Source organism: Colossoma macropomum, unplaced genomic scaffold (genome assembly GCF_904425465.1).
Source record: "Colossoma macropomum unplaced genomic scaffold, Colossoma_macropomum, whole genome shotgun sequence".
In the NCBI taxonomy this organism is placed as follows: Eukaryota; Metazoa; Chordata; class Actinopteri; order Characiformes; family Serrasalmidae; genus Colossoma; species Colossoma macropomum.
In genome coordinates, this window is record NW_023495878.1 from 133556 (window position 1) to 158652 (window position 25097).

General features: G+C 39.0%; 1 protein-coding gene across 2 annotated transcripts in view; it reads left to right on the forward strand.

The window, feature by feature from the left end:
* The first annotated feature begins 2043 nt into the window (after positions 1–2043).
* The window catches only part of tspan11 (tetraspanin 11), a 33826-nt gene continuing 10772 nt past the window's right edge, over positions 2044–25097 (forward strand). Inside the window, exons 1-7 of one of the 2 annotated variants that reach the window (XM_036563814.1) lie at positions 2044–2209; positions 8434–8537; positions 13281–13472; positions 17324–17398; positions 19165–19269; positions 20113–20271; positions 23316–23402. In XM_036563814.1, coding sequence (XP_036419707.1) covers positions 8451–8537; positions 13281–13472; positions 17324–17398; positions 19165–19269; positions 20113–20271; positions 23316–23402 — 705 coding nt within the window. In that variant the 5' untranslated portion in view covers positions 2044–2209; positions 8434–8450. The remainder of the gene's footprint in view (positions 2210–8433; positions 8538–13280; positions 13473–17323; positions 17399–19164; positions 19270–20112; positions 20272–23315; positions 23403–25097) is intronic. The other variant, XM_036563815.1, reaches the window with a different exon arrangement.

Sequence of the window (25097 nt, forward strand, 5' to 3'; positions counted from 1 at the left end):
AAAGCTAGAAAGTAAGAGGTGTGAATGACACATGTTCCATCACAATTCTAGCTCAGTAAAAAATGAGTACATGTCGCTGTCGCTGTCACGTCGCTGTCTGAACAACACATTCCATTTTTATCTTAAAATTATAATTTGAAAATGGCAACAGCAATTCCTCTGTCATAATTTAATGACAAATGAAAATGACTCAATATCTTGTTACATTAACTTACATTGTAATGTTTTCTCTCCGTTAAGCTTTCTTTTTAGAGATATGAGATTTTATTCTAGCAGTTCATACAATTCTAATTGTTCTAACTATTCTAACAATATGTAAAATGCATCCAATCTGAAGGTGGTGATTCATCTGCACACATTGTGGAATGTTAGAACTGAATATAATAAAATAAAAAAAAAGGAATGCACAGATTTTTGGGCCAAAAAACGCAGCTCATCCATGGCAACCATTTTGAAACAGGTCCTTCACAACCTGCAACATGATCTATTCATTATTTCTCAGTGTAAAATGTCTAAAATAGGTAGTCTAATGTAAACATTTAGGTTAGATGCTGGTGGGTGAAGTGGCCTTAAGAGCATCAGCCTGCATTACTGTGTTTTATTCAATGTGTAATTTTCCAATGGGGGGTGGTGGGTGTTTTTTTTGCTCTGAGGCACATGAGATGCTAGTTATGCCACTATTTTTTTATTGTCTGTATTAAACTACTATGTAAATAGTTACTGCAGTCACACTTGTGTATTGAGTGTATTTATATATAACCAAATCAAATTCAATTCAATTCAATTGTGGTGAAATCTGAGATTTGACAATGCAATTAATCGATTCTTAATCGATTCTCTGTTTGCACTATACAACCTTAGCACTATAGCAACTCCGACTTCTGACTTCTGATTTGTTTTCTTCTTTAGCGTGGGACCAGTGTGGTGCAGTGTCTGTGTCCGGAGGAACAGAGGAAGCCCTTCCTCTTGGAGCTTGGAAATGGGAATCGTCAATATTTTTTGCTTTGTAACATGAGACCATCCTTCAGGCAGGTGATGTCAGTTTCAAATCTTTTTATTGTTTTGATGTGCTGATAAAAGAATACAACAATTTGAGTAATTGTTGAATTATAAATAATAAAGTCATGTGTCAATAATAATAATAATAATAATAATAATAATTATTTATTATTATTAGTAGTAGTAGTAGTAGTAGTATGCATGGATCAGCTGGGGAAAAAAATCCATGGTAAAGTTAAGCATTGTAAAAAAGGACTCCAGAGTTGGGTCATTGTAACAACCTAACACGATCGTTAAAGGGGACGTTCACCAAATTTTCTAAATTTCATCATAGTGGTTGAGATGTAAACAAAGCGATTCAGTGTGGTTTGAGGTAAACTGGCTCATTGTGGAAAAACTTGCCGACTCACATTTCTTTCCTGTGCTGGTGACAGGAACCAGGGGTCACAATGTTTACAGCACAAACATTGTCATTTTGTTATTTTACCAAAAGAAACAGTGAACCTACACGGATCACAAAGTGTTTTTCTGGGGAGTATTTTGCCTTATAACGCCCTACATGTACCTCTCCGCCATGAATTGATTTAAAAAAATACATTCACACCTAAATCTTTCTCAAAACTACAGACATCAGGCACCGTATTCATCATGATTTTATGTAATTGTCTTACTGTGAAGGAGCTTTTAGAGGCATTTAACGCAGACCTCTGGTTCCTATCACCACCACTGTGAACAATTCTGACTCGGGAAGTTTCTCTAGAGCAGAGCATTTCACATCAAATCACTCTGCATAACTTCGTTTACATCTTAACCGTTTATGTAGATATTTCGGTTGTATTCCCCTTTAAATTACTTCAACCAACCATTTGGATAAAAAAAACACGCATGTGTTTGTTCAATATTTACCCGGCGCTGGGTTGCCAAATAACCCAGGCTGGATTGTTTTCAGGCCAGCATTTTTAGAGTGAATCGTTGTGAGGCAGCAAGAAGTAGGGAAGGAGTTGGTGATTAGTTTGCAGAGCAGTGTTAGTGGGAGGAGCAGTGTGCGCCTCCTCCTCCTCCTCCTCCTCTCCAGCCGCAGTGACCCTGCGCTCCTCCTCTGCTGGACAGGGCGGCCGCTGCTGGAGCAACAAGCAGGCAGGACTCACTCACACACACGCTGGGGGGACGGTGAGCGACGTGCTAATCCCTGAGAACGAGCTGCTTCTGGGTGAGTGTTGTTTTCCCCCTCTTTGGCCTCCGTCGCTGAAGTAGCGATGTTGTGAACGTGACTTTCTTGCACTTTCCTCACTCGCTGCAGCGGCTACACGCAGGTGTTCTGGAGGAAAGCAGAGCGGAACACCCCTCACTGTCTCTGTCTTTAGCCCCGTAACTCTGTTATCTCAGGGGAGGAAAGTTCGGCTATCGTTTATCGATCTACCTGATCTAGTCTCGATAAAAACACAGCGCTAAGTCCGACGAAAAGTGCTTTAGCCTCCGCGGATGTGCTCTGGTTCTCCGAGGGTGCAGCGCGCTCGTCTGTGGATGTGACAGACATCTTAGTGGTCAGGTGGTGGCGGTTGCGGCTGTTTTTCCTTCGCGTGGACAAGGAAGGAGCAGTCCGTGTGATTTTAGAAACCACATCACCCAAATGAGTGAAAGGAGGGTTTCCGTCACTAAACTGCCGCTCAGCATGGGCTACCAAACCAAAGGCCTGATCATCGCAAGACCCGTTTAAGGGGAGCTTTAGCACCACCACTGCACGTTATTTAGACTCACTTCCCAAAAAAGTGTATCTTACTAGTTTAAATTGTTTGTAGTTTATTCTCTGTGTCAGTATACTGTGATAGCAGGTCGCGCCCTGGGGGAGGCACTGTTGCTGCTGTGTTGCACAGCTGCCTCTGCCGTGCTACCAGAGATTTACTAAAGCAACTTGAAAAGTGGAACACCCTGCTCGGCCAATCATATCAGACCTCCTAAGTTGTAAGCCAATCATATCAGACCTGGGGAAGGGTCTCTGGTTTTACTCGCACTGTAAAGTAACTGACTGGTAACTTCAGTCAGCTGAAGCCAGGATTTTAACGGAAAGCTCACTAAAATAAAAAAAAAAATCTATAATATACAGAGTGAAAGAGTGATTACTTACAAGAGTGAATTATATAGATTTGTGGCAAATTATGGTCAGTATAGCTGGCTTTCGGCTTTTAACTCAGTGGCTTGTTAGCTGGATAACCGGGCTTATGTGAGGCAAAGAAAATGGCAAACACTAACTAGCCAGCTAGCTGACAAGCCAGCCAGTTTAACTTTACTTCATAGTGAGAGTGTGAGAATGTGAACGAGTGAAAGAGACAGAAATAATGTTATTGACAGCTGTTTATATTTTATGTGTTTTTATTTTTGTTCAGTGTTTGGAAACAGTGACACTAGTAATTTCCATATATTGTAGTTTACAGTAAATTAATGTCAGTGAAAAGGTCATATAGTGTTGATCATAATGCAGTTTTTTATCCCTCAGTTCCTCAAGCTATAGGTAGAAATTAAGAGGCAGCTCCATTGAAGGCCAGTCAGTTGTGAAGATTTTTTACCAGTTAAAACTGCTTTCAGTTAAGATTAATACTGAATGTCATTAGTGGACTTCAGGGAGAAAAATAAAAAATAAAACATTTAATTTAACTCAACTGAGAAAATAATTATATATTTATCACTATGACCATGAAATTCTGTCAGCTTATTAAACATGCCTACAGAGGAAAATCACACTCTTTCTGATTGGACCAGCTGAGGCTGAACTGATCTAGAATCTGTATTTGAATAATATATTTAGGACCTTGCAGCTTACCTAAGAGAGAGGAAACTTCAGTACCTTTGCTCGATCTGTGCTTGTTGTAAGTGGATGAATAGTGTTTAAGTCATACCAGCTCTGTGATTAACACAATCTACAAAGAGACAGATCTGTTGTGTGCCAGTTTCACCAAATAACTGTTTTTGATAATTTTCAGAGTTGTTATTGCTCTAAAAGTTAATAGTGAACAAACATTTTAGGGCCATTAAATAAAGTTCTCCCAAGGGACCATGCCCCCAGACCCCTCTAGTACAGGCTTAGCCCCCTATCCATAACCTGTAGTGATGCCCCTGGCCTGGATTAGCCTACGCTGTCAGCTCCTCCACCAATCAGAAGCTGCTTGTCAGATTCCTCTTTCTGACCTGAGGAAAACAGTCTACTCATTTACCTGTTTACTGACTGTCTCTCTTCCTCCAGACCTTCTTTGTTTCTGTTGGCTTCAACACATCAAAAAACGGTGCAAAATGCTGCCCACAAACTGAGAGTTTCCTGTGTTTGTGTTCAGCGTCAGTAGCTCAGAGTTCCTGCTGTCTCTCTCAGCAGCGTTCTCACTGCACACTTTCACAGAGGAATATCAATAGCACTTAATGGCACCTTGTTCAGCATAGGCATGCATTCTGAATGAATATTGATTATTTATGAATTAATCATACTTTCAAACTGAGTGTTGTTGTCAGATGTCTCGACCATTATCACTGCAATAAAACCATGTGAAAGTGAAAAGTCTGGCAGAAAAGTTGCTAGTAGAAAACTGTTAAAGGGCCCATATTCTACATTTTTGTGTTTTGTTTTTCCTCCTGAGGTCCACTAATGACATTTCTGTGGTTTTATGTACCAAAAACAGCCATAGTTAATTTTTACATGACTATTTTCCAACCTCTGTTTAACGCTCAGCAAACTGTAGGAACTTGAGTTTCTTGGTCCTCGACGACAGAGTCTTTCTTCTGGCAACCACCCCCAAAAACCTTATGGTTATATAGGTTGTGTTTGATTGTAATTTGGGAGACATTCTGACCCCAAGACCAGACTAATGTCTGTAGTTCCCAATCTGTGATTCTTGGAAATTCTTTGTCCACTCCAACCAACCTCCTTACTGTGTGTGGGGTCAGTATACACATACGTCCTTCCTGGCAGATTCTCAACATCTCCGGTTGTTTTAAAATTCTTAATTATTGCCCTGATAGTGGAAATGGGCATTTTCCACTGTTTCAACAGCTGTTTTCTTGTAGCCATTTCCTGATTTGTGCAGCAGAACCTTTTGTCATACATCACTGCTGTTTTCTCTGGTCTTTCTCATAGTGATGGATGACTGAGGGAATTTGGCCTGTGTTTCATCTCATATATATTCCCCAGTGAATCAGTAAGTCATGACTGACTCCATATAAAAGTTAGATTTTTGTGACATCACAAAACCAGTGAATTCTTAATAAGCTGTTTGTACAGCTTACGTTCAGTATCTGGACCCTGGAGTGAACTGTATTATGTTTTGAAACTTTAACCGTGTTTACTTATTACATTGAACTTTCTGAATTTTATTTAGCTATTTCAAAAAAAGGGAGGAAACTTTGGTTTTCTGTGAACAAGCCCTTTATATTAGCATCCTTCTGTGAAGGCGATTGCATTGAAGTCTTTAAAATTGAAATATTTTGCATTGTTTTATGCCCAGTAGTTTCTCTTTTTGATTTATTTACACTTTTGTCTTTATATATATATATATATATATATATATATATATATATATTTTAAATATGTATATTAGATATATCTCAAAGGCAGGTTCCCATACATGACACCCAGACACCCAGTAGCTTATCTTTCTTCTTTTTTTAATTTAGTGCAGTTTTAAAAATACAGAAGATCATTTAGAATTCACAGCACTTTGAATGCAAAAGGATATTTTTACACTGTACAGAAAATCTATATAGTTGTTCTTCAGAACAAGGTACTCTCTTGAGGGAGCACTCTCCCTGATTACTTCAGAGAGGCAAGAATGGCTTTCTCCACTGTTCAATAACAATCTGCAAACGGATCATCCATTTACTCTCAGCGTAACATGTAAACATAGATTATATCTGCAGAATATGAATGTGCATTCTGCAGTAAGAACGCTCCGGTGTGCTCCTGCATGAGCCGTAATGGAGCATAATGCTTTATTTAAAGCTACTGTAGATGTCAGTCAGCATCATAATGACCTGCAGCCATCTGTCTTACCTCAGATTCGAAAGCAGCTGCGAGTGTGTGTATTTCCTCGTGTGTGTGTGTGGGTGAGTGTGTGCGTATTTCGGCGTGTATTTTTGACTGTCTCCCCCAAACACCCTTATTTGCGAGCCATTATTTGGCTGTTGTTTTGACATGCACTGCTTCCACACTAAGCACTCAGACAGTCCATGTCACTCACATGCAGAGGCAGTGCATGAGCCACAGCCAGTAATTAAAGTGTCACAGAAAACAACAGCATTTGACTGCTGTCTCTCCATTAAAAACCTTTGAGCGTCCTCTTGGTGCTATTGTCTTTGTCCTTAGTCGCCCCCCAACTCCAATTTCTCTTTTTCTGCAATGCAAGAGCTTTTTTAAAGGAATACTCCAGAATACTCCAGCTGACTCGGTCTGATTCATCTGTAGCAAACTGTTGATTATCACAGAAAATAATTTTGTTGCCTTTCCCTGTACTTTGAAATGAACACAAAACCTGTTGACTTGAGACTGACGTATAATAGAAGCAATTAGACAGCTGCTGAATTCTGAGAATAAATAATTTAAATATGTGACTACATAGTGCAAATTCAAAACAAAAACTATTACACTTTTACATTACATATTCTTGTATAAGACAGACATGAGAAAATGTCTTAACAAAGCTCTACATTTGAAGTTTTATTCAGCTTTCTAATACTGGAGTAACACAGTGAAAAAGGAGTTCCGGTTACTTTTACTTTCCACAAGATTGTCTTGTGTCCAGGCACCAACAGGCAGGGAGCCTGTGAAAACTCCACCCATACCACTACCACTGCTATCGTATCACTTGGGGTGAATGATTAATAGATTAATTAGATACTTATGCTACATTAATAACTTAAGTGCTTTTCAAAATTTCTTCATAATTAAGTCATTGAAATGTAAGCAAAGTCATTCAGAGTGGTTTGATGTGAAGTGGTTCATTGTAGAGAAACCTACAGACAGCTTTTCTTTACACTGGTGGTGATAGGAACCAGGGGTCACAATGTCTGTGACACAAATATAACCATTTTATTTACTATCCAGAACCACCGGAGAACCCATACACTTATATGTTTTAAGTCAAAACCTTGTCCCAAAACTCTCATAAAACAATGTCTAAGGCATCAGGTGGCATGTTTGTAAACATTTCACGTAAAAACTTTCTGTGAGGTCTGTGAGATTTTTTAGATGCATTAAATGCTTTAGACCACCAACACCTCCACTGTGGACAATTCTGACCCTGTAAGCTTCTCCAGAACAGAACGTTTAACATCAAACCACTCTGAGTGACTTTATTTATATCTCAACGATTTAATAATGTAAAAATTATGAAAAGTATTACATGTGATGTAATACTGGTTTCATTCAGTTCACATTAATACTTTGCATTAATGCAAAGCGGCATTTTTGTTTTAACATTCCAGGCTTATTACATACTAAGGGACTTCAGTGCAAACTATTGGAGCTTTTTTTTAGGTTGTAGAAGTGTATAATAAAATTTTTGCTTGGTAAAAGGTTAACAAAAGTAATATTATATGTCAATTCAGACCTCAAAAATACTTCAAATCAACCACATTTTACAGTGTAGTAACATAGAGCGCATGAACTGGTGATTATTTATAGAAAATAATCACATTTAAGTCACAATATCGGTCGAAAATTCAGGCCAAATTTCACAATTACTTATTTTCCACAAATCATCCAGCACTACAGCCACAGATTCCTCCTTCTGGAAAACTAGTAACTATATAGATTTACAGCTTAAGTATCAAATACATTGGACTGAAGAATCTGTATAATACATACAGTCATATGCAAAAGTTTGGATGTCCCTTTCTAAGAGAAAAAGTTAAGACATCTGTAAGAAGAACACATCTCTGCACATTTTAAAGCACAATCACTGTTTATTTGCTGAATTTAACATATAGGAAAGAAAATAAAACATCCACTGTAGCCTGTGCAAATAAATAGAAATTGTGCCCTAAAATTATATTCGCTAATATAATTGTTAATAATAATATATATTATATTTGTTTTTTTTTCCCAGCATTAACTTATTTTCCCTTAGAAAATCAACAAAACATGTAAACTGATGTGTTCAAACATTTGCATATGACTGTGCATATTGAACCTAAATGTTTACTGATGGAATTCAGCAAAAGTGTTTAGAACGAACAGGTTTTCTGTGCTTTTCTGTGTATTGAAATTATTGTCAGTGGCTATTGATGGTGCGGTACAGATGCAGAGAGAGGCTGGAGGTTACTTAACCACCTCTTCAAATGTGCCTTGCATGATATGTTGTGGTGGTTAAGTTCAAAGGAATACTTTTAGAAATTCTTTCTTTCTTCTCATTTTGTCTTCCTCTGTCTGTCACTGTGTCTCTTTACCTCTCTCAGGTTCAGCAGGAGAAAAGATGGGGAGCATGTATAAGGACGAGCAGGACGACTGGGTGACGGTGTGTCTGAAGTACCTCCTCTTCGTCTTCAACTTTCTCTTCTGGGTGAGTCTGCATCGTGAGCACTGCAGCCTTCATAGCTTCATCTCATGGTGACATTTATGGAGTTTGGGTTGTCTTATCTTTTCATGCTCTACAGATGGAGTAGGGGGAATATGTGATGTTCATACTTTTATCTGGCTCAGTAGAGTTTTGATCTGTGAGACATGGAGAGAGGGAGAGAGAGAGAGAGAGAGAGAGAGAGAGAGAGAGAGAAAGAAAGAAAAGACAGAGTCCAGGATCTAATCAGAGTGTGCAGAATCTCAGTGCAGGGACTTGTGCCTATAGTGTGTGTAAGTTTCTTAAACAATGTTTAGTAGTAGAGCTGAGTCAAGCCCTGATGCTCTTCAGAGCCTGGGGCCAGTAGGAGAATCACATTTAAATTGTTTTGAGTATTGCAAAGGAGTAAAGAAGACGTGTGTGTGTTTACTGTGTGTGAGTCACTGTCAGTAACACTGTAGGGGGCCACACTCAGAACCCAATCTTTCCACCTCTCCCCTCCCTCTCTGCTTCTCGTCCTATCCGACAGTGCAGCAGCTCATGAACTGGGACAGCACCCTCTAGAGTTGAATCTGTTTGTTGAGTGGTTTTAAAAAGTTTCTTTTGTGAACAGAAAAGAGAGAAAGAGATAAGCCCGCATCTTGGCTTGAGTCGCAGACGCGTTAGCCTGCGTGTTGTGTACTGATTCATTCTCATTGTCACGCAAATATGTGTATAGATTGACTTACACTTTGACACTGATCCTTGGTGTATTTTGACAGCGTCAGGAAGAGGCTTTGCATAAATCCAAGAGCCAAACCCCGGGGTCTACCCTCAGGAAAAGAATGCAGGCACTCCTTAATACACAATACAGAGCAAAACATGCATGTTTGAAACAATGGTCAGGAAAAAAGGGCCGTTTTTCCTTCTGGTTCATTTCCTTCATCTGGTTCATTAATTTGTTCTTTTGACATTTATTAATAATGACATTTTGTGAAAGAGAAATTCAGTTAAAGCTACACACGTAAGATTTTTTGTTAAAATGTAAAGAAATGATTTAGGAGAAATCAAACCATGCCAAGTTATGGTGTGCATGTACTGCTGCGAGTCACCCTGTAAATCCTAAATAAAATATTTAAGAGTGCGAGGTGTCAAGTCGCATTTCTTTTCTTATTAATATCAAATGCAGTCAAAATGAAGCTCCGACTTGATGTTTAGGTCTCAAGTGCAAAATCAACATAATACTGATGAAGATATGACAGACATGACAACAGTGGATAATTCACTGACATGCTCAGAACAATCATCCTGCGCCAAGTTTTGACTGAGTTCTCTTTGAATGCTCTTTCAATTAGCTCGTAAACCTCGTCTGCTTGTGGGGGTCCGCAGCTACTGTCACAAAGCAGAAATCTAAGTCCAAGCCCCAAATGAGCGTCGCCAAGGGTGACCGTGGCAAGAATATCTCCCTAAGAGCAAAAGGAAGACACCTTGAGAGGATCCAAGACTCAAACATGGAACCCACAATTAATGTACAATAGTGAATATAGACAAAAGAAATGGATTTAGGTTAACCAATGATAACTGATTACCACTGTTAGAGGCCTATCAGAGAAGCAGAGAAATAGATCAGAAAAAAAGATCTATGAAAATCAGGGACTTCTGTAAGAAGTATATCACAAAGAAAATGAGAATTAAATTCATTAATTAAATCCATGAAATCAACTAACACCAGTGGCTACTGTCATATAATATGCAGAATATACTAGTTCATATTAAAAAATTAAATAAACCCAAAACATTATTGGATTTTCCGTGCATAATTAACCTGCCTGTTTACAATGTCCTTGATAGCATTGAGGCTAGAGCTCTAGCATTGGTAGAAAACAGCTGACTGCGTTCTGTGTGATGTAGCTATAAACTGAGCACATCTGCAATGCAGGGTCAAAAACGGATTTCCAAATGAAAAAAATAAGATGCATAAGTAATATTTTTGTAGGTTAACAGTGGCTTATTATTCTGGAATATTACTTTTTAATTAGAAACGTTTTTAGCAACCAATATTTATTTATTGTGCAAAAATAATAAAAACAATACGTAGATAAACCTGTGTCGATATTGCCTTCTAACGCTAACACTAGCCCCGCAGGCCTGCCAAGAACTTAAAAAAGTTTAACGCTTCAGTTTCTACAAAGCTGAAGTTGGCTTCTTATTCAGCAGTCCTGTCTGTTCCACCTTAAATGGAGCAGCAGTTACAGTCTGTAGAGGTGCCTGACAGTAAATACTGAACAGGAAATTTGAATAAGAAGCCAACTTCGGCTTTGTCTGATTTCTCAGATCATTTGTCTCATATGTGCATCCCACACACTTGTGCCTCTGATCGTCAGAATATGCTATAATTTAAAAGTTATTACGGTCTTTCATGCTTAAGTACCAGCTGGTACATGGCTTGTTGCGCCGACGAGGCCCAGACTACGGCATCATCTGACACAGCTGACCGAGACGGGTGGCTTCTCAGGTGGAATGAGAGGAAAGGTGTCATTTGGTCTGGTGTTCGTGTTAAGCTAAGGCTAACCCTAAAAGGCTGATTGTTCCCTTATGTCTCAAAAATGCTTTATTAGCGCTGTTTGTATGTTGTGTTATCTGTGCTTATTTGTGGCATACTGGTATAACAGTTATGACAAAACTCATACCAGAGGAAAAAAATCAACCACTCACTACTACATTAGGATTTTGTGGGTTTCTGCTGTTTATTTGTTAGAATATTGCATTTGTCCCCTGAAAGTCACCAATTTCTTCTGATTGAAAGCATGTGAGTGAATACAAACTTTGTCTGTTTTCAGGCTATACAGTTTTGCTGACATTCACTGGACATAAGACCCTTTGTGTGGTGTGTGAAACCCGAGACTGTAGTTGTTTTTCAGAAGGCACAGTAAGATCAAACTTACAGCCTTTCTTGCAGTTGAGTGGGCAGGACCCCTACAGTGTGTGGTATGTAGGGCAGCTCCCGTACAGAATCCCCAGAGGGTGTATGAGACACTGGCCTGACTTTTGTTCAGGCCTAGGAGTAGAGGGAATAGAGGACTGGAATTACTTCACAGGTATTTCCTCACAAAACTTACAAAAGAGAAAGTGGATAGGCCAAAAAAGAAAAAATACAGTAAAGCTTCTCTGGATCACCTTAATGTGAGTATGTTAGCCCTCAGAAGTTGAAAGTCATAACGGTCCTGTTGCTACACAATCAAAACATGATTACACAATTACAAGATTAAATAGATTAATTTTATATTAATGTTGTATATTAGGCTTTTCATTTTGTATGAACAGGTTTGAGACTGCACTGTTTTTTTTTTGTTTGTTTCAATGTGATGTTGTCAAATGACAAACGTGGCAAAAGTGTAAATTCTTTCACTTTCCACAAAACGAGGCTGTACACTCAACAGTATTTTTTTTATAAAATGCAAATCATAATAAAATGTTTCCTTTAATACTTACAAACACAAACGCAGTCTCAATTTATCGTGTAGAATCACCACTTCCATGAACTGTGAGTGAGAAATAAATAATATCAAATTACACCATGTTTTAAACATTGCAAGGGATGACAGCTTCTGAAAGTTAAATAGGACTGTACTGTGAAAATCAAGCTCCACTCTTGCTTGAAATCTGAAAAAATCCACAGCTGAGAAGAACTCAGTGCTGTGGGTCTGTAAGGATGTGCAGGTGTCAAGAAGCCATTATTAAGTAAAGGACTGCTGTCAACAATTGACTGACCATCCCAGAGTCCAGATGTCAGCATCAGTGAATGTGTTTGGGATAACGTGGATCATGAGAAGATGAAAATGCAACCAACTTCTGAGACTTTGGACAACAATATCCCTGCAGATTTTCTGAAAAAGCTGTGTTATAAAGTGTGGACACACTAAATACTGAAAAAAAAAATAGTTGTTAAGGCTTCTGTGTAATTTCTTGTTAAATATATATTTTCTGCTTAATGGCTGTTTTGACTGGAAATTAAGTAAATAAAATAAAAGTAAATACATTAAACTTTTGCGCAGTACTGCATTTATGATAAGATTTTACTGATTTTTAGTGCAGTCTATCTGCACTGCCTTGATTTACCTCTGCAGCAGTTCGAGCTGCAGTTGAAATGTGTGGAAAGTGGCGTATAAATAACTTAGACTTATTGTCACATATCAGGCTCTACTGCATCTTAAATGTTAGATGCACTGGGATGTTCTGCAGTAAGAAGCGGAATGACTCAAAAACACTTGAGTAAAGATTCATGATGAGCATGTTGAATTATGAAAGAACTCATTCATTTTTGGCTAGAATAAGAATAGAAATCTGATCTGTAATATTTTTCTTCAGTAGTTTAAAATACTGAGGAAATTACCATTTTCGATGAAAAGGACAAAATATCCATTTATGAAATAACTATCCAGAATAGATGCGCTTTTAAGGTTTACAGTTATTGACTGTAGCCCATCTAATTGTTGTGCAATTTATCAGCCCCCCCTTCACCACATCCATCAGTGAAAATGGACCACCATTGGACCAGCACTGACCAGATATTATTTTGGTGGTGGACCATTTTCAAGGCCAGTGGTGACAGGGTAGAGGGTGTTGCATTAGTATGGTATATATTACATAATGGGCAATGAAAAATTGTTTACTAAGTAATTGTACTTAGTAAATTGGCAACATTGTGTAGATTGAATGATGATGTTGAATGAATTTTGTTCTCTCTCTCTCTCTCTCTCTCTTTTTCAGATGGGTGGAGGTGTGGTGATGGGCGTGGGGATCTGGACTCTGATTGATAAAGGAGACTACCTGAGCCTGCTGGCCTCCAGCACCTTCGCTGTCTCAGCCTACATCCTCATCCTGGCTGGGGCACTGGTCATGGTCACTGGATTTCTGGGCTGCTGTGCGGTCATCCGCGAACAGAGAAGCCTCTTGTCCACGGTAGGGGTGGCTTAACTCTGATGGCCTGGTAACACTTGTAAGAGTTCAGAACTAAAGGTGCATGACATATCGGTGGCTTATGTATTTTTTGCTGATGAATGGAAAATTTTAATTATTATTTAGTGGAGAAAGCCTAGAGAAGCCTGTACTAAGAGTTCTGTGAAGTTCAGAGGTGGAAACGTCAAAGGCTGGGAATGTTTTTCTTACAAACAGTGTCAGTGAGCTTGTGACTGTATATGAGATCATAAGCTCAGAAGTGTGGAGATGTCTACAAAGGAACAAAGACTGGCAAAGAGTGGTGAGACCAAGACAAGAATGAGATCAAATTAAGATTTTTTCAGATTATAAAAAGAAACTATAGAAAAAACTAAAATTTGTTTGTAGTTCATTGTACATTCAATATTATTAAGAAATATCATGTATAATGAATGACCAATTACACATATATAGGAACATTTAACACTATATAGCCTGAAATGTTATACGATATTACTATTATGGTCTTGTTACAAAAAATGTTACTTTTTGGAAGCAAATGATGGTGATGGTACTCGCTGTCCCTTCCTCTGTTGTTGACATTTAATAATGATAGAAAAAGTCTCATTTCCAGTTAACTCAGACAGAGACATCACACTCAGCTGGTCTTGAGAACAATTTCTGAGTCAACCTTACCCCAGGTCTGTCAACTTTACCCCAAGACCTAGACAAGACAAAGTCCAAATGATGTCAGGACCGAGACAAGTTCGAGACTGAGACCAGACTCGAGTACTATAGCACTACATATTGCAGCTTTGGTTTATTATAAAAACAATGAAGTGATACTTGCAGATTTGCCAGTGTTCAAGAAGCTGCTCCTTCTTCACATGGTCACACTCTCTTATTGTCTGCAGCCTGACTCACTCAGTTACAGCACTGACCATCTCACTGTACAAGACTCGTGCATGTTTTCAGTCATAAAAATCAAACGTTTGAAAAAATCGGAATGCCTCTGATCACTCTGGAGGGCTAAATGTTGACTCATTTTCCTCACATTACCAGATTATCAGTGCCGTCACTTATGATGGTGAATATTTGTCAGAAGAAGCAAGTTGGGGGTACAGTTGGACTCAGAATCATGTAGTTTATGGCTGGATTTAGCTATGACATGGCTAAATTGTAAATTCACATAACGATCCGTTATCAGTTTTAACCTGCCTTTCACTCACTGCACTTCAAATATTGATTATGGAGTTACTTTTTTAAAATGCTAAAAAGATAACATTATTCATTATTGGTAATGTTGTAATAAGGTGTTAATTATTGGTTATTGTTATAAAGGTTTTATTTATCAGTTATTGTTATCAATCTAGAAATTCCATATTGGTGTGACTCTGTCCAGAGCCCAAGCTGTAAATTTTCACGCTAACATGACTGGCCCTGTTATTTGTGATAGAGCAGTTAATGGATATAATTACGTGGAGGCCTCTCTTTTTAGGCACTAGTTTCCTGTCCCCTGTGTTGGCCTGCTGCTGATTCACCAGCTTCACATCTGCCCAGAAAAATGAGCTATCAGACATCTGTTTCTTCTACATTTTTAAATCTGAAAGAGAGAGAATCAGACAGAAAGAGAGAAACAGAGAGAGAGAGAGAGAGAGAGAGAGAGTGAGGCAAGGTTGTGACTGCCACTGCTGCAGTGCTATTTATAGCTAGCCTTCACTCTGATGCATGACACTCAGGGAAAGGTAGGGCGCCACCTCTGGGTGTTTCTGTCTCTGCGTGTTTGCGGGTTTGTTTTGCTGTGTTTAGATCAGAATGATTAATGAAAGCAGCACATTTTACTTCTGAGAAAGGTGATCTGAAAGTCATCTAGTGAGGGAGGTGCATTTTAATATTCCCCTCACAAAAGGGAACTGTTGTCCTTCCCTTACATCTGATCATTAATACAGTCACTCTGGACTCAGACTGGACACAGCCAGCAGCTGTTCTGCACTGTTTGATTGGCCTTGAGTTTGCTACAGCCCCTGTAAAGCCTTTGTCTCCTTCCTGGCTGACAAGTTGACTTAATTAGCCTTGGGAGTGCGTGTGTGTGCTGACTGTTGTCTTGTCATGACAGTTTCCATTTATTTACCAGGAGCTTCTTTGTTTGATTTGTAAATGTTGTTTTTTTTTTTTTGTCTGTTTCCTTTTCCCAGTAAGGGTTTCTTCACAGCTGCACATCCTTTCAGAGTCATAGGCCCAATCCCATTTCTTATTTTACCCCTGTCCGTTGTTTTCGAGTGTCACTTTGCCCATTTCAACTGAGTTACAAGGGGTAGTGGTTGAAATCTTCCCCTACGAAATGGAACAACCCTCAAATAAAAAAGAACATTACTTCATTAACAGGCTACTAGTGGTGCTCTGCTATCACCCTGCAATGATAGCCGAGGAGGGTAACGTTCAGCTCCTCACTGCTGGGCTTTAGTTAAATTTAGAGCATCATATGCTTTTAAAGAGGGGGGATACGACAATTATTTATTATCACCCACCCCTAATTCTTCAGTGACATGAAGCTGAAGTCAGCTATTTACCCGCTTCTCATTCGAATTAAATGGAGCAGCAGTTACATTTTGGTGCTTCAGACGTCAAATAGTTCAAAATGCTGAACTATTTAAGGTGGAATGGGAAAGTTAGCTAGCTAGCTACCGAGACATCAGCATACCTCTAGTGAAAAAAGGACCACAATACATTGAAGCAACATTAAACTAAGACAATACAGTGGTTATCGTAATTCTTTAACAGAGAAAATACTCACATTTGTGGGTTTCTTTGGTCGCCACCTGTGGATGTTTTCAGATCTGAAGCAGTTTGATTTTCTGCTCTCTCTCAAAGATGAAAGATTTAAGTGCTGTTTATCTGATGGGGACAGTTTTGGTGGTCTGTCAGGTATTGCACAGTTGTTAGGAGTCCTATTTTCTAAATAGGTTTTTAAAAATAACTCTGGAGTTGTGGAAACTCCTGTTCTCTCACTAATTTTTGACTCTCTCCTTCCTTAAGCCAGTGGATTATCTCATAACTAATGTCCTCAGAAATATCTGAGAACTGATTAATTTGTACTTAATAGCTGTTTTGACTAAATGACCTAAATGAAGGGTAGTTTCTGACCTTTGCACAGTAATGTACTGTGTTCAGAACGGTTATGTAGTTCTGAGAGTGAAGAATTGCATTATGGACATTGAGAGTTTAAAGGGTTAATACGTGTCTGGTTTGGCATTCCCTCCTGATCCCGAATTATTTATTATTCTGGAATCATACTGAGCGAGAGTGGTTTCAGCGCTCTGTAAATTTGCATTTGTGGCTAAGATGTCTTAACTTCCTTTCATAAACTCTCTGCATTCTGAAAGCGTGATATTTTGCAACTTATTCTCACACTGAAAACATTAAACTGTCATTTCCAAAGGCAGGCCATGGGCTGTTATCACCCTGCTCTCCCCCTGCTCTCTGTCTCTCTCTCTCTCTCCCTCTGTCCGCCTCCTCCTTTTTTTCTCGTAAATCCTGACGGCTTAGAGGCTTCTGTCATTTACTCTAGTTCATTTTCCTCCAAGAAAAATGTCACTTTGTCATTTTCATTTCTATTTATCAACATTTTCTCCTTCTCGGAGCTTGAATTGTGAGATTATGTGTGTAAACAACTTTTTTCCTTTTTTCACTGAGGAAGTGTAAATTAAGTTCCTCCATGGTGTTGAAATGTTTTCTGGTCTATATTGGGTTCATGTGATGTGAAACATCTGGAAGAGTTACATCATGATAGTCAGTCAGATGTCACATTGGTTTGTAATAAGGACTTTATGTAATACTTGTGTATTTATTGCTGTTTTGTTTTTATCACTCTGCAGTACTTCTCCTGTTTGCTGCTGATATTCCTGATTGAGCTCATTGCAGGAGTTCTAGCGTACGTGTATTATCAGAAGGTGAGCCGTCTTACTACACACACACACACACACACACACACACACACACACAGTTTATTTGCATTCACCCCTTTTCTGATTTTCTCTATAACTGCATATGTTGCAGTGAGTGTTTTGGATATTCTAGAACATAATGTAATAGTAAACAAAGAGGCCCTTTTCAAACACAAAAAAGCGCAATTTTAAAATGATCATTCAGTTTATTTAAGAAGTTATCAAACATACAAATAACCAATGTGAAAAAGTAATTGCCCCCTTAGTGATTCAAGTTATTCATCTGCATATCACTCGTGAGCCTTTGCGGTGCACCTACCGTTCATGTTTGGGAGATTCTAGATACTTCCCAGTAGTTCTGTTAGTATCCGAGGCATCTGGCCAACCACCAAAAATCCAAGTAACATTAGGAAAAAAAGCTGTGGAAATATATCACTATGGAAAGGGTTAACAATTTCTAGGACATCATCAAACCACAGAGAGAGCCATTTTCTACAAATTGAGAGCCCTCGGAGCATTCATGAATCTTTCCAGAAGTGGCCGGCCAAATCATCCTAAGGCTCCGCAGTAAGAAAAGTACTGGACAAACAGTGGATTCATGGAAGTGCACCAGTGCAGAAAACACTGCTAGCCAAATAAAACACCAGTGCGCATCTCACATTTTTTAAAAAGCACTGGGACAATCCCTAAACCATTTAGGGAGATGTTCTATGGGCAAACCAGTCCGAAGTGTTAAGTTTTTTGGCAGCACAGATGTTCTGTGCCAGAGAGTTCTTAAAGAGAATCTCTGTTCACATATATATGACTACAACTTTGAGAAGGCCACTCCAAAACATCAATTTTGCTTCTTTTCAGCCATTCAGATGTTTTTGTTTGGCATCATATTTATTATTTGTCCTGACTTAAACCGAATATAGATGCTGTGGTAGAACCTTAAACAATCAGTTCATGCATGAAAACTTAGTAATACATCTGTATTCAAGAAGCGTGGGCTCAAATTTTTCTACAGCAAAATGAAAGGCTAAAATCAAATGATAGGAAATGCTAGTTGCAGTTCTTGTGCTACAGGTCAAGCAAAGCAAGTTATTAATCTAAGGGGACAATTACTTTTTCATGTGAGTAATTTGCATGTTACATATTTCTGCTCCTTAACTAAATGACTAATAATAATTTAAAAATGTTTTGTATTTGAAAGGTTCTCTTTCTCTATTAACGCATCTTATTTAAAGATCTGAATGCATTGTGTCAAATAGAGTACAATAACAGAATAAATCAGAAGAGAAGGAAATACTTTTTCACAGAACTGTATTTAGAAATAAGCAAAATAACAATCAGCAACATTACAGAGTAGCAGACTGTTGGAAAGGTTTTAGCTGTGTACATTTAAATGAGTTATGTATCATTCATTGAAATTATAAACCTACATTCTTAATTTCAGCATCAAAATAAACAGCAAAGCTAAGACAATGACTTGCAGCTGCTTGCTGCAGATGCTCAGTAATCACAGGCTCATTATTCCTCAGGCTCCTGGAGGCTTTGAGAGAACACTGTTCTTTTCCACACCTTATAAAAACTGCTCTTGCTGCTGTGATGAGATCTATTTAGGAGATATGACGGCTTTATCGCTCTCACACTCTCCTACCCCTCTTGACTGTCTCACACCCTCCTGTTGCCACTTTCTTGCCTATTTTCTATCTTAATCTGAATCTCTTGCTCTCTCTGACTTCTCGCTTTTATTTGGTGTTCTTTTTCGTTCTCATTTACTCCCCCAGTTGAGCGACGAGCTGAAGCAGCACCTTAGCAAGACGATGACGACGAACTATGCTCAGCCAGGGAAGGAAGGCATCACTCAGGCGGTGGACCGACTGCAGCAGGATGTAAGAGATTCTGCAGTCCAGCAGCTCTTTGGGCCTGACCGCTGAGGAGTTACAAACAGTGTGCAAAAGAGTGTTAACGGCATAGTTCCTCTAAGTGTATACAATGTCCCTCTTTTCTTCTATGTGTTAATCAACCAAGATGCATTATAGGGCAAAAGGTATGTGGACCATGACACCTGTGAGAGCTTGTTGGACATCCCATTCCAAAACCATGACCTTCAGCTGATACTTGGCATTGCACACCTATTGATCTTAGGCTTTCTGTGCAGCTGCTCAGCCATGGAAATGAAGCTCCCAACACGTAGTTCTTGCAGTGATGTTGCTTTCAGAGACAGTTTGGATCTTTGTAGTGAGAACTTGGTGGCCCTGCTCAGTGAGTTTGCATGATCTAACGCTTTGTGGCTGAGCTGTTGCGCTTACATACTTCCATTTCACATAAACAGCTCTTAGAATTGACAGGGGCCGATCTAATGGGGCACAAACTGATCTGATGGCTTTCTAAGACAGTGCCACGTTTAAAGCCACTGAGCTCTCAAGTACAAACTATTCTATTGCCAATGTCTGGTCTGTGAAGATTGCAAGGCTATGTGCTTGATTTTTTTGGCTGAAACACCTAAACTCAATAATTTGGAGGGTGTCCCCATACTTTTGGCCATGTTGTGTATATTAGCCACATAGCTCCAATAAATAAATTAACTCAGTCTGAGGTGGGATAATGGTGCGTGGGCATGAAGTATGTACAGTTAAGACAAGATTCTCTTTCCTGTCTATACATTGTTATTGTTTTAATTTCTCTATTTTAATCCTCAATAAGTCAGTCACCCCCTTCCTTTCCCCATGCAGTTCAAGTGCTGTGGGAGCAACAACTCCTTCGACTGGCAGCAAAGCGTGTACATCTTGTCCCCAGAATCGGAGAAAAGGGTGGTTCCTGACAGCTGCTGCAAGACCATAACTCCAAGTTGTGGCCGAAGAGACCACCCCTCCAACATCTACAAAGTAGAGGTGGGTCTTGGAATATAAATGCTTTTCTGATTCACACAGAATCTCAAGTTATGAAATAGGGTAAAAACACGGTCAGCTTAACTCCCATTTTATTGTGTATTGGAACTATGGTATCCACTACGAGTACTGTAACTCCATACAACACTTAATACATCACTAGGGAGTGGATTGGGTTAGGAAACCTCTGCTGTAACACTGGCAGGTGCATATATTAACATTATAGTGAGTCCAAATGGCCTAAAAGGGGATGATGCTAGGGTTAACCCCAGCAGGGCCTTGAACATTGCATTATAAATACCTACATACTCATCTATTTTATTTGCCCCAGGGGTAAAATTTCACAAAAGTGGGTGGTCTTTAAAGCTGCACAGTATGCACAACATGGTAGTATTTCCTAGTATTGGTTATATTTTTAACTATTGTGATTGCAGTGTGCTTTGCTGCACACTGTAACAGTGCTGTGATCAGTTAGTGGGCTCATTTGGATGTTGCAGCCTTCTGTGAGATCAGTTCTGCAGTATTGCAATGATGATAAACAATGTAAACAATAATAACAAACAATATATATATATTATATTATCTGCCAGGAGGCATTCATCATGTGTATATATATATATATATATATATATATATATATATATATATATATATATATATTTATATATATATATATAAACATTCGCTTAAAAACTGTAAAAATTCACTGATACTTGTGTAGTATATTTCTGTCATATTCCTCTGGTAATCATATACTGCCATGACAAAGTATATGTCCCATTTTGATTTCTTCTGTTTTTGCATATTAGTCACATTTAATTGTTTCAGATCTTAATTGTTTCAGACAAAATGAAAAGTAGCAGACCCTCGATCACCTCCCGCTGTCTAGTCCACTGCATCTGAATTAGTCCACTTTGTTTTCAAGGCAGCTAACACAAAGGAATGGCCGATGTTTTGGGGTTAGCCTTAGCTTAACATGGATACCAGACAGATTTCTATGATTCCTCTTGTAAGGCCTGAGAAGCCTCCTAACTCAGTTATCTCAGTCAGTTACGCAAGTGAGCTGCTTCAGAAGATGCCACAGCTAATAAAAACAAGCCATAGACCAGCTTGTACTGATACCTATATAACTGTATTATTTTCCTGTTTCCAGCAGTATCTGACAGTCAGAGGCACATGGGATGCACGTATGAGACAAAAAACTTGAGAAATTCAATAAGGCATCTTACTCAAAATGATTGTTACACTTTAAATGGTGCAGCAGTTCCATTCAGGTGCCTGTGCAGGTCTGAGAATGCAACTGCCGATCCATTTAATGTGGACGTGAAACAACATTTAGCACCATTTCTGCTGTGTTTGCAGGGCTAGTGTTAGAAAGCAGTATTGACAAGCTTTATTTACGAATTATTCAGTTTTCTATTTACTGTTTTGCACAATATAAAAATTTCAAGTTTACTTTGGTTGTTAAAAACAGTGAAGGGACATTCCAGAATAACAAGTCACTATTAATCTATTAATTTGAATATATATACCGAAAGGTCAGAAATTCTATGTGTACTGTGTATACTGTAAATATAATGTAAATACTGTGATATACAATTCTTGGCTATTCTGCACACGATTAAGACAAAGACATCCTATGTAAACACAAAGTACAGTTTTTAAATAATCATTTCATTTAGTGAAGGAAAATGCCTCCTTTTTTTCTGTAAAGCTGCTTTGTGAACTTTGACTTGACTTGAGTTGACTTATTCAACACCATTTGGCCCTGAGTGAAAAAATAAATGAGAGCTATTGCAATTTATCAGTTTGGAAAGGGTTACAAAGCCATTTCTAAGACTCTGGGAGTCCAGTGAACCACAGCGAGAGCCACTATCTCCAGATGGAGAAACTTGGAACAATGGTGAATCTTCCCAGAAGTGGCCCGCCTCCAAGCAGACAGCGACAACTCATCCAAGAAGTCACATTTAAGGAGCTGGCCTTGCTCGCTTTAGATTAAGTCAGCATTATATTAGACTAGATTTCTACAGGGAGATTCACTCGAAAGAGGCCCTGAATATTCTGTAATAACTCTCTCTAGGATGAAGCAATCTGAACAAAACAACGAGCAATGTGCTCCTTAGTATATGGAGCTTCAAACAAGCCGGGATACCCCTGCGTCGAAGTGCTGAGGTTGGTGCCGGACAGCCGTCGCAATGTTTAACCTCCATTTGCAACATCCAGGTGCAAACCCTCCATACCCCTTCATGTGTCTGGCAGAAAACGGAGATCACTTCCAGCATTGCATGTAATGCAATCAATTACACATATGTCAATGTGTTTAGCAAATTGTTTTGGTTTAGACTGCTTCATTTACAACAGGATATTCGGGGCCTCTTTCGAGTGAATCTCCCTGTAGTGTTCCAGACGTATAAAGCTGTATACCTTCAAATTTGTGACAAAACTGTGTTTTAAATGGGAAATCATATGAGTTGTGTGTAATGTCCATGAAATGAATTTCAAAATCTCAAATAACGAAAGATTCTGTGAAGGTAAAAAGACACATAGTTTTGCTCATACGCTATCTGACTATCTTTCTTGTTGGGTTAGTATTCAACGCTTGCTTGTCTGGAGCGTTCACACACACTACGCAAATGCGGCTGCTCTGCTCTCAGCCGTCTGCCTCCAATAGTGAATGTCATCTATAATTTAGTTTGAATGATGAGTGTAGCATAAAAGTACAAAGTTGCTGTTGTGTACAGAAGCCGTGCTCTGCCGGTGGTTTGATGGGATAAGCTCCCTGGAGTGAACGTGGGATAGCAGGTTTTTCGCAGCCTTTATCTGGTAAATGCAGGAGGGAGTATCTTAGCTGGGCCTGTTCTGTGCAGACTTAGAAGCAAACAGGCTGCCAAGCTCGCTGAAAACACTGAAGCAGTCACCAAAAGTAGGTTAGCGTTAGCGCACGAAGCAGACCTGCTATCACCCACCTACAGGCCAGCACCAACACAAACACACTGGCTATGGCGTCTGTAGCTGCCTGCAGGTTAAAATGATGTTGTCTCTTACAGGGCGGCTGCATCACTAAGCTGGAGCACTTCTTGGCAGACCACCTGCTCATCATTGGAGCTGTGGGGATCGGCGTGGCCTGTCTACAGGTATCCCTTTACTCATTCGCATCTGTTTCAGTTTAATGCTAGTTTCTGCTAGCCTTTTCTTGATGTACTAATGCTAATAGTCTTAACAGAGCTTTTTTGTCTTGGAGGTTTTACAGGTACACATTATACAGGTAAAGTGATATTACTTTACGCTAAAGTGATGTACATACACTTTGTCGTTTATGACCACACATAACGGTTTTGTTAGCTTTTTGCGTGTGTTCTAATGCTAATGGCTTTAAAAAGCATAAAGAGGGGCTCTTTTGTTTTGTAGTTGGTTTTTATGTGGTCACACTGTAGAGGAAAAGTGGATTTTATTTTAGATCCAGGCTGGTACAATGATAATGTATGTGTACTTTGTTATTTATAACTCTTATTATGAATCATGATCCTAAATTAAGCTGCTGGAGCAGTTCAGATCATGACAGCAAGGTCTAGCGATTTAGTTTGATGCTTTTAAATTCTTCTCAAAATAGGTTGTTACATATGTCTGTGGGTCAGTGTGAAATGGGGGACTATTTTTGCCCCAGTCCTCCATTATGGACTTCCTATTACAGAAAGATAGATAGAAAGAGAGAGAGAGAGTGAGAGAGAGAGAGAGATCTCACAGCTAAGTGCAAGTTTAGTCCCTGTATACACTGTGGGAGTGCTATTGATTTGTTTGCTGTGAATAAACTCTAGTGAAAGGTGATGCTCATTCAGATCCTGCATTGATCTCTTTCTCAGCTGCATTGAGAGATGCAGCCCTCATAACCAGATCTTTAGGTTGTAAATTTGCAGAGTCTGGGGAGGACATGGCAGCTTTTATTCCCTTCAGATCCTAACAGGAAGAAGGATTGAATAAGTAAAAAACAACAAAAACAAGTCTCTCCATTTTTTATAAATTAGATTTTTCTACATCATTTGAGCATAGCAGCTGCTCTTTACATTGTGTGAAAATTTCATGATGAATGGACCAATACAAATGCTCCAAAATTGCTTCGAATATAATCCTTTACATTCATTTACGTTCAGAACGAGGACTGATTATCCTGCTAATCATTCTGATCTTGATAATTCTTTCATTAAAAAATAAAGACACCAGAAAGGCTTCTTTGGAGCAATGCCATAGAGCCCATGTGTCAAAGACAAGGCCCAGGGCCAGATCAAGCCCGCCACACAATCCTATCCGGCCCGCAAAAGTATTTTAATTTTCTGTTAATATCGGCCCATTTTACAGTGCACTGCACTTCAGTCCCCAGCATGCACTGCAACATAATGTCCCCCGATTCTCCTACCCCACCAACAGTCTATGGGATAGCGGTTACACCTAATTTCTACACAATTCTGTGCAATTTCACACCAGTCATATCACCAAAATGCATTTCAGTTGCAGTTCAACCAATATAAACACTTAACATCAGCTCAGCAGCCCAAGTCTTAAAGAACTTGCAAAGGAAAGATGCCAGGTGTCTAGTTCAAGCAAATAGGTAGGTTTTAAAACATCGAGCTCCTGGGGACATTTAAATTTTGAATATTTCAGGTTTCCATGAAATATTTCGAGGTCCTCTACAAGTGTCTGTTAAAGTTTTTGCATATTTTGAATAAACAATAGGCAGTTTGGGTGTTATAGCGCAACATTAATTAAGAATGAAATAAAAGCATTTTTCTATGGCACACAGATTTGAAGAGATTTTTAATATGGACCTTTAACTG